The sequence below is a fragment of the Artibeus jamaicensis genome, unplaced genomic scaffold (assembly GCF_021234435.1).
Source record: "Artibeus jamaicensis isolate MK-2021 breed Jamaican fruit bat unplaced genomic scaffold, CSHL_Jam_final contig_444, whole genome shotgun sequence".
NCBI classification, from domain to species: domain Eukaryota; kingdom Metazoa; phylum Chordata; class Mammalia; order Chiroptera; family Phyllostomidae; genus Artibeus; species Artibeus jamaicensis.
Genome location: NW_026521831.1, coordinates 169,258 through 187,004, shown reverse-complemented (window position 1 = coordinate 187,004; position 17,747 = coordinate 169,258). Strand labels below are relative to the sequence as shown.

Below are 17,747 nucleotides of genomic sequence, written 5' to 3'. Positions count from 1 at the left end.
TCTGCCCCCCCGCAGAACGCGGCGCGCGCGCGCGCCCCGCCCCCCCCACCGGGCCCCGCCCCGCCCAGGGCCTGGCCGAGGAGGGCGCGCCCCATTTCCTGCGAGCGGAGGGTGACGCGCGGCCGTGTTTGTTTCCTAGGGATTGTTATGGAAACCAGGGCGGTGCCGCTACTGTCGGTCTCAGCGCAGCTTCGCCGGCGCCAGGGTAGGGGGGCCGCGGTGACCCCTGTGCTGTCGGGGCTCTCTCGGGGGCATCAGCTCCAGGAGCGCCCCCACAAACAAACAAGCCAGGTGCTTTCCCGGACGCTTCCTTAAGATGCAAGGCGGGGGGTGGGGGGGATGGACATCCCTCCTTCCCCTGCCCAGCCAGTGGGGCGGCCCTGGAATGCCATCTGATCACCTCTCTGTGCGCCCCCCCCAGAACCTCAGGGCTACACCCAACTCCCAAGACTCTCCAAACGGGCCCTATCTCCCATTGGTCCAGTCTTTCCAAGACTCCTGGCCCCTCCAAGCCCCTGCTGGCCCCCAGCTGTGACCTGGGCCGGCGGGGCCCTGGCTGGTGCCCCCACTGCACACCCTGAGGCCCAGATCCTCCTTGCAGCTGCTGCCCTGCAGGACGCTCCCTGTGGACCCCATCTGGCTCAGACTCGCCTCCCTGATCTTCTAGGACTGAAGGGGAGTCCCGACCCCCTCCAGTCCCTGGGTCAGAGCACCAGCTCACTGCCCATGGGCTGAGTGCCAACGACCCTGAGGGCAGGGCAAGTCGAGGACTAGCAGGCCTCCGGGGCCCAGGTGTGCGTAATACATTTTCCCAGGGACAGGGAGAGCGCGGGGTCCATGAACAGGCCCAGCAGCTGGGCTGGTGAGGCTAGAATTCGAGGCAGTTTTGCCTGGGCTTTGGCTCCAGGTTGCTGAGATTCCTGGAACCTTGCTCAACTGCAGGGAGGCTGGGGCAGGGGGGCCAGAGAACTCCATCTGGCCTGACTGTGGACCCCAGACTGGTTGGCAGAGGGAGGGAGCATGAGGCTGTGCTGTCCTAGCACCCTGGAGAGGAGGGGAGGAGCCTTCCTCCCACCTGGGCCTGGGTGGGCAGAGCCCTTCTCGGAAAGGGCAGAGTCTGTCCCTTCCCCCAGGCCTCAGGGCCAGGAGCAGCCTTGGGCCCAGTAGGCCCACCCTGGGACCAGACCTTGGGGCAGACAGGGGTTCCCGGGAGACAAGCTGCTGAAAATAGGCCCTGGGAATGTCTGTGGGTCCCTCAGGCTGTTGGGCCTGGGGGAAGGGCAGGCAGGCTAGAGTATGAGGAGGGAGCCACTGTGGTCTCCAGGCTCAGCCGTTGTCTGCTGGTCCTGGAGCACATGTTGACGCTCAGGGCACCTGTGTGCAAGAGCAGGGACACCAGCCAGGAGGGGACGGTCTTATCCCTGAACACACCCCTTGGCTTCTCTGCACAGAGGAGCTGACCTGAAGGCCTGGGTGGGGTGATGGGTTTGCGCTTCAGGGGAGAAGCCAGAGCATGTGCCTCAGTCTACGAGGGGGGAGCCCCAGGAGCAGAAACTCCCTGGTGGGGGGCGGGGGCCCCTGGGGGCAGATTCCTCAGAGGTCACTGGGATCCAGCCCTGCCAAGGCAAGATGCACGCAGGCCTCTCCGGAAATCCGTGAGGCAGGGCTCTGCCTGGTTCCCATCAGAGCCCCCGCCGAGCCTGGGTGGGGGTTAGGCTGTGGGGCTGTGAGAGGGAAGAGTGAGCCAAGGGAGGCGGCCTTGGCTCCGCACCCAGGACCCTGCATTGGCCTGCCCTGGTCTCAGGGCTCCAGGCACCCTCGTGCTGGTGCAGGTGGGGTGTTCTGGGCACAGAAACGGTCCAGGGGAAGCAGTTGGCTGCTTCTGGCCGCCCTGTCCCTCCCGCTGCAGACAAGACCCCAGGCAGGGCCTGCCGGCTGGCGCTGGCAGCACTGGGGACAAGGTTGGGGTGCACCCTGTGGTCTGTGAGGAGGTCTGGTGTGTCTTTCATTTGTTCCTGCGAGTTGCCCACAGCAGCCCACTAGAGTGGGGTCGGGGTGGCCGGGCGGACAAGGTCCCGAACTGACCCAGCCATCCTGAGTCAGGTAGACCTGGTGCAGGCCAGCACCCCTCCCCTACAAGTGCACCCTAGGCCAGGTGTGCTGATGGAAGCAGGAGGCCTTGCACTTGGTGGGGTCCGGGTCTCCGGGATGCTGTTGGGGCCGCTGTCGGGCCACAGGTGGGGCGCCTAGACATAGAGCCTGGGGGCAGGCAGAAGCTGTTGTCCATGGCCCCAGTTGCTGGGGAGCTGCAGCCGATACGAGGTGCCCAGCCCATGGGCAGGTGGGACAGGGGGTGGGCTCAGGAGAGTTGGAGAGGCACCCCAGTCTGTGGCTGGAACTCTGGGGGAGGGTTCAAGGGAGTGTGTGTTAGTTGAGTGGAAAAACCCTACTGTGTACCAAGCAGAGGGCGAGGCCTATGACCCTTGGCCCCCCTTGGCATCCTCCTCCGAAACCCACACTGTAACCATAGCAATGGGCAATAACAGCAGGGAAGACTCAGAAGGATTTTCTCACCCGGTTTTTTGTTTTCCATGGCTTGGGGGCTTCCCCATAGGTTGGAGTCCTCTTGTGAAGGAGGGTGGGGGAGGGGGGACCCATGGCTCCCAGCCCCGCCTGCCTTGAGCTCCAGAGTGGACGGGGGTGGGCTGGACAGCAGCATGGGAAACCAAGTGCCCTGACAGGAGCCTTGTGCACACCCCGAGAGATGCAGATACCCAGATGTCTGCCTTCTACACGCCGGGTGTGCCCGCAGGCCCAGGGACACACACAGGCCTGGGAGAGAGTGGGCCTCGTCACTCACGGACCCTCTGGAAGCAGCCCACCCCCCTGCTCCAGGCCTCTGCCCAGCACACCCACCAGGGCAGACCTTCCCATGGACCGCAGGTGGTGTGTGCGCCCTGTGGCAGCTACTCCACGTCCACCCCCAACCCTCCAAGGCCCTGCCCTGCCCCCATCACCACTGGCCTCCCCTTCCCTCTCCTGCTTTTTGCTCTGAGCCAGGAGATCAGGGAAGTCAGGGCCCGCCCTACGGCTCAGGCCAGGAGGACCCGGAGCAGTGGGGGCCAGTGGTGGGGTCGGGCGGGGCTGGGGCCTTTGCTGCAGGCACCACAGTGAGGTGTTCCAGTGCCAGCAGGAGGGCAGTGGCCCAGAAGTGACTGTGGGTGCCAGACTCCAAGGGGGGAGCACGCTGGTGTGGGTGACGGAGGGAGACTGGGGGTTCCACCAGGGCAGGGCATGCGCCTCCCTCTCGAGGCAGCGGGCAGCCAGCCACTGAGGGTCCCAGGACCCTGGGGTGGCAGAGACCCAGGGGAGGCAGGCTGTGGCCTCAGCGAGGGGGTCTCAGGGCGGAGGGAGTCACTAGAGAGCTGTGGGGAGCAGGCCGTGGGGGCCTGGAGTCCAGTGTGGCACCTGAACTGGCACAGTGTCTGGGGTGTGGCCCGTCACCCTTGCACCTGGGAGTGCCTGCCCTCCCCCAAGCCAGCCTCCTGGGGTTGGTGGGGGCGTTGAAATGGAGCCACCCAGGGTTCCCTCTATATCCCAGACCAGGCTGCAGGGCAGGGGGACGGGAAGCTGGGCTTCAGAAAGGGCAAGGTGGGAGGTCACTGGGTGTTGCCAGGGCTGAGTGTGAGGGTGGGGAGGCCAGGAGCCCCTGGGCCCTGTGGGAGGGGGGTACTCCATGGGGACCGGGCCTGGACAGGCCCAGAGATGGTGCGTTTGTCAAGATGGGTGTGTAGAGGGGAGAGCACAACACTAGTAACCCTGGCGGCTGGAGGGAGGGACTGTGGACAGGGGGGCAGGAGGGAGGGCTGATGCTTAGGTGCCGCTGAGGCCACAGAACCGGGTGTGGCACTGGGGTGGAGGTGGAGCAGCCCCTGCTCCCAGCACAGAGAGGGAGGGGCTGAGTGACCGCGACTAGGAGGGAGGAGGCGACTAGGAGGGCGGAGGGTTAGAGCCCAGACTCCCTGGGGGGTGGGGGGAGGGGAGGGCTCTTCCACTGTCTGCAGTCTGCACTCTCCTGCTGGCAGTAGAAAGATGGCTCGGGACCCCACAGCCCAGCCCCCGGGTCCACCCCATTCCCAAGGTGGGTGGGTCCCAAGGTCTCTGCCTGGCACGAGGAGGCGTGAGCCAGATGCTGTCCTGGGCAGTGAACTTGGACCGCACTGCACCATAGGAGCCTCCCCAGAGATAAGGAGCCCGCCTCTGGGAACAGCGGGGGCGCGGCTCCCCACCATCCCCGCAGAGACTCCAGTCAGTGCTGTCCCGAAAAGTGAGGGGGCGGCGACCCATCTCCAGTTCCTCACGGCCCTGGGGACATTCCCACGTGGTCCGATGGATTTCCCAGAGGTGTGGGGGTTGGGGGGCTCACAGAGGCTGGGATGTCCCTCATGTGAAGGCCTGAGGGGAATTCTTGGGGGGTTACTAGGCTGAGACTTACCCTAACCCTAACCCCATCCCATACCCAGGGGAGTGCCTGGTCAAAGTGTGTGGGCGTGTGTCTCAGGCTGTTTGCATCTGTTTGCATTTTAGAGGTGAGCTGTCCCTTCCCCCCACTCCAGCCTGTCTCCTTGGGGGCTCCAGCATGTGGGGGGGCGCAAGGCCTGGGAGTAGGGTGCACGTTCCTGCTCCTGGGGAGACTTCTGCAGATCCTGCACCCGGGTGCTCCACAGCCCTGGGCGATGGGTGGGACTGCAGCCGCCTGAGCAGCCCCGCCCTTCAGTGAGTCCCCACGAGTCCCCAGCGCACCCCCAGCCTCCACTTAGTGGTCGGCCAGCCCCAGGGCCTGCCCTGAAGCGAGGGTGAACCCCAGATGGCCATTCTCGATCTCCTGATCTGGAACCGAGGTCCTCGGGTCAAGTGTCAGAATGGGGGGGGGGCGGGGGGCGGGCCTCTAAGAGGCGGGGTCCCAGCTTCCCTGAAAGGCGCGCACCCGGCGGGTTCCACCCAGTCCACCGCTGCTGTCTGTTCCCGCCCGGCCGTCCGTACAGACCCAGCGCCGCTATGCCCAAGTGCCCCAAGTGTGACAAGGAGGTGTACTTTGGTGAGCGCACTCCGGCCCATTCCTGACCGAACCGCCGCGGTGCTCCGAGCCCCGGGGCGACCTGGCGGAGTTTGCTCTGGGTGGGGGCGCCTGGGGACCCCAGGAAACTGCTGCGGGAGTAGAAAGTTCAGCCCTGCACGTGACCATGGATGTGCGGGTTGGGAACCGCTGCGTTGGATGGGCTTTCCGTCTCCGGGTCTCCGTGTGTCTGTGGGTCTCGGTCTCTATCGCCTCCTCCTCCCGGGCGCGCCCTGGGCGGGGACCCCGCTGGGCAGGAAAGACCGCAGGGCTCCGGCCGCCCCTCCCAGCGCTAAGTGAAAACAGACGCGGAAACCGGTACCCAGGGCGCTATCCCAGGCGAGCTTTGCTCCAGGGCACCGCCTTCCTGCCCCGAGCCCGGGGTCCCACCCACAGGAGATGCAGGAGGAAGTGGGAAGTCCACGCACCCCGCCCCAGTGACGGGTGCAGAGCCTCGAGGACTTAATTTGGTAGCCAGGCTCTCCTGATCCTGACCCCAGCCCTCAGCCCAGGGCTAGGGTCCCCTCCCGTTTATTTGGTAGAATTGAGCCAGGGGACTGGAGGTACAAAGGCCATCTGAGACTGTGGTTGGGCCATCAGACATGGGTGGGAAGGCCCTGGGCGGAGGTGACTGGAAAAGGTTTGTGGGTGGGTGGGTGGATGTGCGCTGTGTCCCCAGAGCAATGCCTCGTAAGGGCCTGTCTGTATGTCTGCAGCCGAGCGGGTGACGTCCCTGGGGAAGGACTGGCACCGGCCATGTCTGAAGTGTGAGAAGTGTGGGAAGACGCTGACCTCGGGGAGCCATGCTGAGGTAGGGGAGGGCCTGGGGGGCAGCAGGGGCAGGGTGGGGGGACAGCCCCTTACAGCCTCTCCCTCTGCAGCATGAAGGCAAGCCCTACTGCAACCATCCCTGCTATGCCGCCATGTTCGGGCCCAAAGGTATGTTCCCTCCCCACAGCCCAGCTCAACCTCCCGCTGGCCTTGGCCACCCCTAATCTACCCACCATTTTCTCTGTAGGCTTTGGGCGAGGTGGAGCTGAGAGTCACACTTTCAAGTAGACCTAGGTACACCCCTCTCCGACCCTGACCCCTAGCCCGGCTTCCCCCACTTGTCCCAAGGGAGTCCTGCACTTACTTCTGTCCCTGTCTCTTTGTGCAGGTTGTGGCGACCCCATCCCTGGCCTGCGGGACCACTGCCCCTCCAGGCTGATGCCCAGCCTTAACTCCAGGCACTTGGGGCTCCCCTGTAGCCCCTCATGCCCTCAATAAACCCAATGCTGGGAAGACCTGCCTGTGTGTGCCTGTTGCTGGGGAGAGGTTGAGGGAAGCTGCAGTGGGGGCCCGAGGTCAGACCCTATGCCCTGGGGGCCCATCACAGGCTGCAGCCCCCTCTGCATGGAAGTGTCCTGGCTACCCTGGACAGCCCCATGCAAACTCAGCTCTCCAGCTCCTGGGCCCAAAGGTGCCCCAGCCCTGTTGGGCAAGGGGAAGACCCACGGGTTAGTGGGAACACTAGGTCACAAGGGCAGGAGCTGGAGGGTCAGCCACAGGGTGAATCAGCTGAACTCACGTTGGTTCCGTTTTTGAGCTCTGGGGGAGTTGTGGCGGGAAGCCTTCCACTGCCCTCCCCACATCCTGCTGCTCCAACTTAGGCCCCGTCCTCAGCCCATCCCACTGACCTGGCCAGCTGTGCTTCAGCAGGAGCATCGCCTGACACCACTGCCTCTTACTTGACCCTACCCTGGGCCCAGGGACTACTCAGTGGCCAGCTGCCTAAATGGGGCATTTGAGGACAGGCTGTGTGGAGATGCGGGGGGCTTCCTGAAACTCCTGTGACACTTTGGGCAGCAGCTGCAGAGTCGGCCACCTTCTGAGCCCTTCTCATGTCCCCCACTGGCCGCTTGCACTGTGGCCTGGTAGACATCACCCTCCCAGCTCTCTGCTGACCTAAGGAGCAAAGAGGGGTCATCTCAGCTTGGCATGTGGTCTTGGCCCCGCCCCAGGGCTTTCATGGGGGCTCTGCAGGCCTGGGCTGGGCAGGCTGTGGGAGGCTAAAGGGCAGCGTGTAGTGTTGGCTGCCCTTTAGTAGTGTTGGCTCTGTGTGAGAGAAGGATGGGGACTCACTGAGTCCCATGAGGTGGGAGCTGGAGTGCTTCCAGTACAGATGGGGGAGGGCAGGGAAGAGGGTGCAGAGATGCTACAGTAAGGCTGGGGTTCTCTGTGCACAGTGGTGGGCTGGGCCCGGGGACACAGTGAGTGCATAGGAAAGCTGCTCTGAGCTGCCGGGACAGACGGCATGAAGGGCAGCAGAGGCCCTCCCAACCTGGGAGCAGGGGGTGATTTGGGGTGAATGAGAAGAGAGGTGGCCTGCAGGAGGAGTGGGTCTGCCCAGGCCTCAGGTGGGGAGGAAAGCACTCCAGAGGTAAGGCCCAGAGGGTGAAAAGGCCAGGACAGGGTTCCAGACCCAACATTGGGAGCCATTGGGTGAGCTAAGGAAAGTGGTTTTAGTCTGAAGGCAACAGGAGAGTGGCCAGAAAGACCTTTGGGCTTTTGGGCAGCCAGAAGGCAGGGCCAGAATGGAGGCCTGTGCTTCCTAGCCGGAGCCCAAGGTGGACGTGGGAGGGGACTGGTAGTGGGGGCTGGAGGAACAGACAGCAACACCCCTGTGTTGGTGAGGGCGTGTGCCACTGGGAGCTGCCCCTGCGCCGCAGAGGAGGACGTGCACACCAGGGATGCCTACTCGACGTGGGGGTGCTGGAGCAGGGGATCCAGGGGTACCTGCAGTGGAGGCTGGGGGAAGAGGTTGGTTATGGGGGACACATGGATGAGGAGCTGGCTGTGCCTGACAGAGAGGCAGGTGAGCAAAGGTGAGGACTGGGAGGAAGCTGGGGTCCGGTGTGACTGATTTCTTGTGGGCTTGGCTAGGGCTGGGGGAGGTTGGGGTCCAGGACTGACTTCCTTTTCTCTCTCCCTTCCACTCCTCCTCCCACACTCTGTCTTCTTTATAGCTTCGAGGTATAATTTACATTCCATAAACTTCACCTATGCACATTTAAGTACTGCAACAAGTTCACGCACTTCTGCTGCTACAGGACAGTTCTAGACTGCTCTGTGCACTCACATAAGTCCCCTCGTCCCCATCCCAGACTCTTTCCAGGCCACAGAATCTGCTTTCTGCATCTACAGACGGCTTTTCTGGACATCTTCTAGATACAGTGCACAGACCAGCTTCTTCCCTGTCTGAGCTGCAGCCATGCAGCAGCACGTGGCAGTGGTGCGTGGCTGCTGCTGACCACCGCCCCCTGGATGGGTTTACTGCTAAGCCGGCATTGTTTCGTTTTGGGCTGCCATGAACAAAGCTGCTGTGCACTTCCGTGTATGTGAACGCAGTTCTCGTGCGTTCCGATACTGGCACTGTAGGGTAAGGGTAAACCTGTGTCTAACTCTGAAAGAGCCTCCAAACCCTTTACATATGTTCCTTCAAAGACTTGTCTCTAATGTTGGGACGGAGAGACTATGGGTGCTAGACAGAGGCAGGCTGGGCCGGCTGGCAGTACAGAGAATTGACCGGGCCCGGGAAGTTTGTACATGTAGGTTATAGTGAGGAGAGTCGCTGGCCTTCCCAGAGGGACCTCTCGCCCGCGGGCGGTGGGGCTGAGCTGTCCCGGGCCGTCCCCGGCGCCTCGGCGCTGGCCCCCGCGTCCCACTCCTGGTGTGTTCGGCAGCGTCCGGGCGACCCCTGGCGGCCAGGCCGGAGAGGACATCGCGGAGGTGGAGGGTCGCTGGCGGGGTGGGTCCGTGGTGCCCACTTGCGCGAACCTCCCGGATGCAGGGGTCCCGAGCGCGGGCGCAGACCTTCCAGCAGTGGCTAGGCTACCGTTGGATGCAAGGGGTAATGCTTTGATTGGCGGAGTCTTTGGTGTCAAATGTCGCCCCAATTGGTCAGCACGGAGCAGACTCCGCGTCGGAACTACTACCGCCATTGGTCCCCACTAGGCCGGAAGTGCCTCCGCAGCGGACAAGTCAGACTGCACTCACTCGCCCAAGGCGCCGCTCATTGGGCCGGGGTAGGGGGCGTGGCCCAATCCAAGCTGAGAAAGCGCGGAAGCAGTAGCCGTAGCACTGGCGCGGGAATAGGACGGGGTTGGGGGTTACTCATCGTTGCTGGGCGATCGAGTGAGGCGGGTCACGGCTGCCGGCTATATGGGGCGGCGGCGGCCCCGGGTGGACAGGGCGGATGCGGCAAGGGCCTTGCCCGAGGCCATCGCCGCGCTGAGTCGGACGCTGCCCGCCGGTCCCAGCCCCGAGACATTTCGCCGCGCCAAGTTCGACCTTCCGGAGGCGGTGAGGCGCCCAGGGCAGGCGTCTAGGTCCGCTGGGGCCCCGCAGGGAGGAGCGGGGCCTGCTGACGGCCTCCCTCTTTTACCCTCAGGCCCCCGCGCTCTGGCAGCTGCTCTTCCGCGTGCTCTCGCAGCTGCGGGCTGGCGGCTCCACGGCCACCCTCGCCCCGGGTAAGCCTCGCGCCCGTGGCCTCTGTGTGATACTCAAATCTCTGGCCCCACCCACTCTGGTCTCCCCAGTCCCTCCTTAACATCCTCCGCCTGGCCACGCCTATCCATGTAAGCCCCGCCCCAGTAGGACCTGCTTCCGGGTTCCCTCCAGGTAGGCTCTAGTCCCGTCCGCCTCCGAAAGCCCTTCCGGTCAGCCCAGCGGCCACAGTAAGTCCCGCCCCCCGTATGCTCTAGCTCCTCCCACCTCGTAAACCCCGCCCACCTCTTCAACCTGGTTACGCCCCAACGCCCTAAGGGCCTTTTTTGGGGGGTCGTGGCGGGGGTCCCTTAGGGGTCTGGGTGCTGTCCCTTCCAGTAGGTAGTCCCCTGAGCTGCCCTTCTCTTACTCCCAGAGGCCCAGGCCCGCTGGGTGAAGTCAGAGCTGCTCTCCCAAGGCTACCCCCGGCAGGGACTCACTCAGCTCCCCGAGGACGGCTCCCGGGGCAGCCGGGAGCTGCTCCTGGCTCTTTCCTGGCTTCTGGCCCGGGAGCCTCTGCCCGAGCGGCTGGTGGCCCAGACCCGCGTGCACCTGGGTGACGAGATGCCTGTGTGTGAGGTGAGTGTGCGGTGGGAGTGGGCCAATCCCAGCCTTGGACCTGAGACCTTGGGCACGGCCTGCCAGACCTGCCAGGACAGGCCTGGCCACCCTCAGGACAGTGCTGTGGGGGTCAGCGTTGTCATCCTGCGGCCCCAGGGAGGGCATGGAGGCTGGGCTTCCACTGGCCTCCCTGTCCGGCGCCCTAGCCCCTGCTCTCCCTGCTTGTCCTTCTGGGTAAGCAGTGGGGTATGCTCACAGCTCTGTCCTCACCCTTCCCCTGGTGCCCTCAGGACCCCATGGCTCCGTCTCTCAGCAGCCTCCCTTCTCCTTTACATTTTGGGGTCTCTGCCATGAGTGGGAGCAGGGCCTGACCCTCGCTCCCTCTCCAGTGTGACATCCTGGCCAGCCCAGGCCTGCCTGCACCAGGAGCGGAAGCAGATGGCCCCCTGGACGTCCGCCACCTGCAGTGGCTGATGGGAAAGCTGCGGTTCCGGTGGCGAACCCTGATGGCCAGTCAGCAGGAGCAGTGTGCCCTCCTGGGCAAGGTAGTGCCCTTGAGAACTCTCCGTCCAGCGGCAGCTGCTCTCCTAGCTCCTAGCTGTCAGGCTGCTGCTTGCTGCCTGTGGCCTGTCCAACCAGAGCTGTGGCCTTGGCCTTTGGCTGGACATAGGCCTCCCAGGCCTGGCTGGGGGTGACTGGCTGGGCATTGCCCTGAGATGGCGAGGAGCCTGAGCCCAGGGCTCCAGGTGGCCCAGGAGGGGGCCTGGGGCAGGTGGAGCTGGGCATCACCTGTGGGCTTGACCTTCCTGACCCCAGAAGTCTCTATAGGCCTCAGGTTCTGTGTCACTGAGCAATGGAACAGGGTCCAGGCCTTGGAGGAGTCACTGCCTGGGCACTGTATCCTCTCATTGCGCCCTGGGTGCCGGCTGGTGAGCAGTGGGCAGCTCCTGTGTGTTCTGAGAGCTGATAGGACTCAGTTGGCAGGTGCAGGTGTTCCCCCACAGGCCCATTGCAAGGTCTGGGCCAAGAGGTGCCTGGGCAGGTGGCCTGGGGCTCCTTTTGGTGCAGGGCTCCTTGGTCCCCAGACCCCTCCAGCCCGCATCACCACCTCTGGCAGAGGGTCTTCTGCTTGGCTGGTCTCTCCTAGAACTCATTTCCTCTTTCCTGGCCTCAGCTCCTGCTGCTTGGGACATACCACATGTTAACCTGCTTGCTACCTGCAGGCTTACCTGGCTGGGGAGCCCTCTCTGCCCCCCAGGCCCAGGCAGGTTGCTCTGCATTCCACTGCTGGCCCTGCTGGACTGCTGAGCTTATCCACAGGCTGTTTCTCTCAACAGACCATGGTCCTGGCACTTGATGGGCTGAGGGGGGAAGGAAGCAGGGGCACCCCTCTCTACCCCCATTGTGCCCCCGGAGCTAGGTGGGATGGGTGGCCATGGGGGGGACTGCCCAGGGGCTGAGGGCCGTCCTGCCCTGGACTGCTGTGGCCAGCTGTGTCTCTCTGCACCTGTGCCCTCGTCTGTAAGGCGACTCTGAAGGCCCTGGCTCAGCCCAGCTCCGTGCTGCCCCTTTTAGATCCACTGGTTCACTCGAGGCTGCCACAGTGACCGCTGCCTGGGCCACCTGTCTGTTGCCGAGACGGAGCTGCTCAGGGACCCTGAGAGTGGCTGGCAGGTGAGGGCTGGTTGGCTGAGGTAGGAGGGGCCAAGGGAGGGCCTGGGTTTGCACCCTTTCTGTTTGCCAAGCCCAGCACCTTGCTGGTATGGGGGACAGGCACACGTCCAGAGGCCTCTCCGGCCCCCAGACCGCCTGGCACCTCAGCAGTGCGGACTGGCTGCTATGTGCGTAGGTGGCCTGCACGGGCAGGGCCAAGGGTGGTGGTGGGATTGAGGACGAGCACTGCAGTGTTCCAGCTCCTGCAGGTGTCAGCTGGTGATGGGCTGCTGTCCCTTGAGGGCTGGGCTCTGGGCCGTACAGACTGTGAGGCTAGTACTGCCTGGCCTGGGAGGCGTGCTGAGGCCACTGTGTCCCCTGCTTCCTGGCCCAGTGGGCCCCAGCTCCTGAGCTGTGTGTTCAGAGGGGGTCTGCCTTTTGTTGTGGGGTCAGGTGCCCAGGCAGGGATGCCCTCTGAACCTGTGTCCCTGGCTGACACTTCTTTGGGCCCTACCAGGGTGGGGAAGGGCTGTCTGGGCCCTGGAGATGCTGAGGCAGCATCTAGGTGTCTGAGGTGCTCTTGGTTCTGTCCCTTTTAAGGGTGACTTTGTGAGGTCCTGGCTTGCTGTCCCAGTCCCCACGTTAGCAGAGCAAATGCTGCACCAGCTCCAGCTTGGTACTGCCTGATCCCCACTCCCTGGTTCCCGGGGCCGGGGGTGGATTGGATGCAGGCAGCTCCCCCTCCTCCTGGAGACTTGGCCTGTTGGTGCTTCAGGGCCACGGACAGGGTGGCCAGGTTGACAGAGACTGTGGTAGGCTTCCTTCCTTGGCTTCCAGATGGGGAATTGGTGGGAGCCTGGGCCACCCATGCACAGGGCCTACAATCCTGGGAAGGCTTCCAAAGACTTCTGGAATGATCCGTGGTGGCTGGCTGAAACTTTCCTCATACATCAAGACCCCACCCTGCCCCAGCCCTCAGGGGGAGGGGACTGTGGCCTTCCCCTCCACAGTGCCTGCCTGTCCCCCTTTCCCATGGCCTGTGGGACTGTTCTTGGCCAGTGTGCATGTGCACATGTGTGTGTGTGTGTGTGTGTGTGTGCACACATGTAACTGGTGTGAGCACGTGGGCTGCATGCTCTGCCTGTCTCAGCCCTCCCAGGCTGAGGGTCCCCCAGGCTGCAGTCTGGTTCTTGCCGCAGGCCTGCCTCCACTTGCACCGGCAATGTGCTGGGCTGGGCCCTCCGCCAGCTATTTGAGGCCACCCCCATCTGGCCTCCTGATCAGGTTCCAGCTGTAGCAGCAGGTGCGGGGCTGCCTGGCCATCATCTGGGTTGTCTGTGGGGCCGGGCATCGGAGGGAGAGCAGGGGCCCTCCCCTGGGTCACACTGATGCAGTAGGGTAGGGACGAGTGCACTGGTCCCCTGTGGATGGTGGCCTGGCCAAGCTTGTGTTTGGCCCACAGGGTGGCTGCCATGTTCTGGACACTCGTCCTGGCCCCAGAACACGCTCCTAGGTTTCTAGAGGGCCTGGTACCTCCGTCTTCTGGAAGGAGCCATGCCTATGGCCAGTACCGGGCTGCGTGTTCAGAAAGGAGCCACAGCAGGTGCCCGGCCCTGGGGTGCCCAGGGGGACGGGGACTAGACTGCCCCTCCCCAGCTCGTGGTGGGCCCTCAGGTGGTCATTGCCACTGGCCACTCTGCAGGGGCCGGAAGTGCAGAGTGTGGTGACCGATCAGTCAGCTCTGGGCCACCCAGCTGCCCATGTGCTCCTGCAGTGTCCACAGGCACTAGGCCCTTGGCGCTCAGGGTCTGTGGGCACCAGCCGTGTGTGCTGGGCAGGGATGCTGCAGGGCTGTAGTGGCTAAGGGCTTCAAGGGGGTCGGGGGCCTCCACCACTTCCCTGGTCACTACACAGCCTCTGCCCTGGCTTGGGGTTCCCCTCCCCCAGAGCCCAGCAGCCTCCAGGGTGCAGCTCCTAGTCAGTGAGGGATGTGGGACAGAGGTCCCATGTTGGGGTACCTGGGCTGACCACTGACCTTGCTGAGGGGCTTGCAGTTGGGGCTGGTGTGGGGGACCACAGGCCTGCTTGGAGGCCTGGTTGTGTGCGGAGGTGGGGCTGCTTTGTGGCGCAGGGAGATGGCTGTGCCAGGGCTGTGCCAAGGTGACTGGGTACGGTGGCCAGAGGGAGGGGTGGGTGCTGGCTCGAGTCCCAGCTCTGGGGTCTGGGTGCCCTAGGAGTTCTGCTTCAGCCTGGGCTCTGGTTTGTGTTGCAGCTGCTGCGGAGGCTGGAGAGAGAGAACGCACGCCTGGAGGCCGCTCTGGAGTGGCGGCGCCGGGAAGTGGTCTTCTGGCCCTGGATGGTCAGGACTCTCAGCCCCCTCCCCTCTCCCATCCCCCTTCCCTGGCCCTGACAGCAGCCCGGAGGCCACCCCTCAGCCTGGTGTAAAGCCAGCCTTGCACCCAGGCCTGCCTCGCTGAGTCTGGAGGCTCCTTCAACACATCCGGTGGACCCTCCCACTCTGCCAGTTCCTGGGGAGGCCCACACTTCTCAGGGGCCTGGCCTTTGTGCCCTCTGGCTTCCAGGCCTGCCTGGGTGACACTAGCTGTCCAGCTGGCTGTGTGACTTGGGCCTCTGTTCCTGCGGGTCAGGAGCTGGGCTGTGTGTGCGGTGGTGCGGCCTGTGCCACCCTCACTCGGGTCTCCCTCTGCAGGACACGGTCCTGGGAGCCTGCCCCCCGGAGGCCGCACAGCCCTCGTCTGTGCCCAGGCCCCGCAAGTTTGGGGTTGAGGAGCTGGAGCAGCAGCTGCAGGCCCTGCAGGAGGAGCTGCGGGCGGCGGTGGAGGCCCGGCGGGCAGCCTGGGAGGCCAAGGTGAGGGCTCCCAGCTGCTGGCTGGTGTTTGGAGACGACAGTGGGGCTCTTCATCTGACAAAGAAGGGTGCATGAAAAGGGGGCACAGGGAAGGCCCCCTCCCCAGCCTCTCAAAGCCCCTCATCCCTGCCGGCTCCCACCCACATGGCCTGTTTCACTGGCTGGTGGGCAGGCGAGTGTCTGGGCTCCTGGCTTCCTTCTCGGAAGCACCTGAACCTGTGGGTGTGGTTTTCCCTTTAAGTCTAGAGGGGAGTCTCTTCTGGGCCTGGAGCCACCCTGCTGTCTCCTTGCCGTCCGTGTCTGTTCCCTGCCCTGGTGGTGACAGCTGATGTCTGCAGGGGGTTTTATGCCAGGAATGGGAACCCATGGGGCTCAGGATCAGGGCGGTTACCTGCAGATGTTTGAAGCTTCTTACACCATCCCCCATTGGACCCCAGTAGGCCGTGTCCCCCAGTCCAGTGTCCCTCGAGTCTATCCCACCCCATGTTCCCCCTCCTGCATTCAGCAGTGAGTGGTGGGTGGTTTCCCCTGAAGTGCTGTGAGGGTGGAGGGTGGCTGTCCTAGGGGCGGGTCTTCTGGACTCTGAATGGGCCCCGAGGGACTTGGCCTGCAGGGAGCCACCAAGCCTTGCTTCCAGACCCTCACCCTGGTGAGCAAGGTGGGCCCACAGCTGGTGCCCTGAGGGCTCAGGTCCTGCAGGGTTGTCGCCCTGTCCCTGGGGACCCATGGCTGCTACTTGGGGTTCAAGGGCTCCGTGAGGGTGGACTCGAGCCTGGCAAGGCTGGGCCTTTGAGCTGGTGTGGGGTGGGCCTCTGCTCCCTGGGAGCTGAGGAGTCTAGCCTGGAAGCCCCTCTCAGGGTGTGGGTGGGGGCTGTGGGGCCAGTAGGGGCCACTGTCAGGGCTGAGCGAGTGCCAAGGGGACCTGAAGCCAGAGTCCTGGGCTGGATGTGGCTGCTCTCGGCTCCCAAGTCACTGCTTCTCCCATTGTAGGTTGGAGGCCAGAGCCCAGAGTGGACCGTCGCCCAGCGGGCCGCACAGGAAGCTGTAGGTCAGGAGCTGGTGGCCCTGCAGCAGGCCTGGGAGCAAGGTGGGGGCCTGGCCCGGGCCCATGGGCCCTACCGGCTGGTGAGGACCGAGGCCGGGGTGCCAGCGGGCCTGGGCCTGCAGGCTGCCCAGGTGATCAGGGTGCTGCAGAGCCAGGAGGCCTGCCTGGAAGAGATGCTGCGCCAGCTCCAGGCCCAGTGTCAGCAGCAGCTGGCCAGGCTGGCGGGAGCCCTGCCCAGCCTCATCTGGATCCTGCCGCCTGGACGCTGAGGATAACTCTTGTGACCTGGCCCAGCCTCAGACAGGCAGATTCCACGCTGAGTGGCCGCAGGCGCAGGGTTGACGTAGAAGCAGGATCCCAGTCCCTGGGCCCTGGGTTCAGCCCCACTTTGGACAGAGCTCGGCCCCAGGCCAACAGCAAGCGGAGCTGCACAGACATTCCCTGCTCAGGAGGTCATGGCAAGTTCAGTGAGGTGGCCACGGGCTTTCAGGGTTGAGAGGGGACTTGGAAGTAAATGTGGAGGCCACCCTGCAGGGGCCAGGCTGTTGGCTGCACCTCCACCACACTCTTAGGTTGCTGTCTGGGGTCGTGAGTGGGAGGGAGACCCTGGCAGTGGCGCCTGGCCGGGGCGGGGCCTGCAGCACAGGGTGGTGTCAGGGCCCTGGGGGAGGGCATTGCCCTGGATGCCTTCTCTGTCCCTCATCCTGGCTGTCATTGTGCCACGTGGGCTGCGCCTGCGCCTGGCATGTGTGTGGGGGCACCTGGAACGGGGGGAGAGGTGGTGCATGGGGTGAGGGGGAGGCCACCGTGGACAGAGGGGCTTTGTCCCTGAGGTTGCTCGGCAGGCGGGGCTCGGTCCTGACAAAGAGCTGTCTGTGTGCAGGGGGTGTGCCCTCAGCTGCTGCCACAGTGGCCCCCCAGGAGGCGCAGGCGGCCTCAGCGCCGTCCCTTCTGCAGGCTCCCCTCTTCCCAGGACGGTCGCGTCCCAAAGCCCAGCTGCTGCTGAGCCAGCAAAGGGGCCGGTAGGAGGGCTGCCTCCTGTAGCTACCACTGGCCAGCTGGGGCCTGTGGCCGCTCCCACCCCCAGGACCTCCTGCCCACTGTCCTCCTGCTGGAAAGGTCTCTCCTCGGCCTCCCCTGCACATCCCTGAGCTTGTCCTGGGGCCAGTCCTCAGGACAGAGAGTCCCCAGGCCTGTGCCCCCTGTCCTGGCCCGAAGCCTCTCTCTACGCCCTCAGCACCACTGTTCCAGCTGCCCTGGGTCCCGTCACTCCCTGTTGGCTCCAGCTATGGCCCTGGACACAGGGGGCTTGATCCTCCACCTGCACCCTGCACCTCTGTGAGGTCACTCCTGGACTCCCTGCAGCCGTCCCTCTGCTGTGCCCTGGGCCATGTGGAGTGCCGGTGTCCATGATGGCCACCAGCCCTTGTGACCCTGATTGTTAAGAACCTAAGTGAATAAATGGAGCTGTCACTTCTCAAACTGATCCGTAGCCATTATACTCTTGGTCACCCCCAGTGCCCGTGCTAGGACTGCAGCCTCTGGCCCGAGAGGCCCAGATGAGGAAAGTGGCCCCCGGGGCGCAGGCTTGTCCTAAGGCTGCAGGGACGGGCAGCAGAGCTTCGGGCGTCAGAGTGACAGTCCTGCCCGCTGGGTCTGAAGTCTGGCCGCCTCACCACGCGGAAATTGGGTGTGGGCAGGTGACATAGGTCGCCATCTCTGGTTCCCTGTCCCCTCTATCGCAAGGGTCCACGTGACCCCACTGCCCCCAGCCCCAGGTAGCCTCAGTCCTCTGGTGCGCAGGCTTGACACCAGGGGACACCCTGCCCCACCACCCAGGCCTGTAGGACAGCCACAGCCTGCACTGGTGGGGGCCAGTCAGCATGGCATATCTTCTGAGGGCTGCAGCAGGGGACCCCCAGGGACAGGGGCCCTGCAGGAGGTAGGACACTGCTCTGTGAGGAGTGGCTTCCTGA

The 17,747-nt window shown here is 64.4% G+C and overlaps 2 protein-coding genes across 2 annotated transcripts; both read left to right on the top strand.

Moving 5' to 3' along the window:
• Positions 1 to 4,987: 4,987 nt before the first annotated feature.
• On the top strand, positions 4,988 to 6,402 carry CRIP1 (cysteine rich protein 1). The gene is made up of 5 exons (XM_037132023.2): positions 4,988 to 5,098; positions 5,833 to 5,927; positions 5,998 to 6,055; positions 6,135 to 6,181; positions 6,276 to 6,402. Exons 1-4 carry the CDS (start codon positions 5,059 to 5,061, stop codon positions 6,173 to 6,175), a joined length of 234 nt encoding a protein of 77 aa, XP_036987918.1. The 5' UTR covers positions 4,988 to 5,058; the 3' UTR covers positions 6,176 to 6,181; positions 6,276 to 6,402.
• A 1,924-nt stretch (positions 6,403 to 8,326) lies between these two features.
• On the top strand, positions 8,327 to 17,284 carry TEDC1 (tubulin epsilon and delta complex 1). The gene is made up of 8 exons (XM_037132021.2): positions 8,327 to 9,460; positions 9,549 to 9,627; positions 10,020 to 10,222; positions 10,594 to 10,749; positions 11,780 to 11,878; positions 14,130 to 14,216; positions 14,568 to 14,726; positions 15,717 to 17,284. The coding sequence occupies exons 1-8, from the start codon at positions 9,320 to 9,322 to the stop codon at positions 16,038 to 16,040; spliced, it is 1,248 nt and encodes a 415-aa protein (XP_036987916.2). The 5' UTR covers positions 8,327 to 9,319; the 3' UTR covers positions 16,041 to 17,284.
• The last annotated feature ends 463 nt before the right edge of the window (positions 17,285 to 17,747 follow it).

Bases quoted from the DNA above. Each gene is read 5' to 3' on its own strand.
- TEDC1 (XM_037132021.2), top strand. From the start codon at position 9,320: ATGGGGCGGCGGCGGCCCCGGGTGGACAGGGCGGATGCGGCAAGGGCC. The intron at 11,879-14,129 runs GTGAGGGCTGGT...TTTGTGTTGCAG, and splicing joins ACCCTGAGAGTGGCTGGCAG to CTGCTGCGGAGGCTGGAGAG. The intron at 14,727-15,716 runs GTGAGGGCTCCC...CTCCCATTGTAG, and splicing joins GGGCAGCCTGGGAGGCCAAG to GTTGGAGGCCAGAGCCCAGA.
- CRIP1 (XM_037132023.2), top strand. From the start codon at position 5,059: ATGCCCAAGTGCCCCAAGTGTGACAAGGAGGTGTACTTTG. The intron at 5,928-5,997 runs GTAGGGGAGGGC...CTCCCTCTGCAG, and splicing joins CCTCGGGGAGCCATGCTGAG to CATGAAGGCAAGCCCTACTG. The intron at 6,056-6,134 runs GTATGTTCCCTC...TTTTCTCTGTAG, and splicing joins CGCCATGTTCGGGCCCAAAG to GCTTTGGGCGAGGTGGAGCT.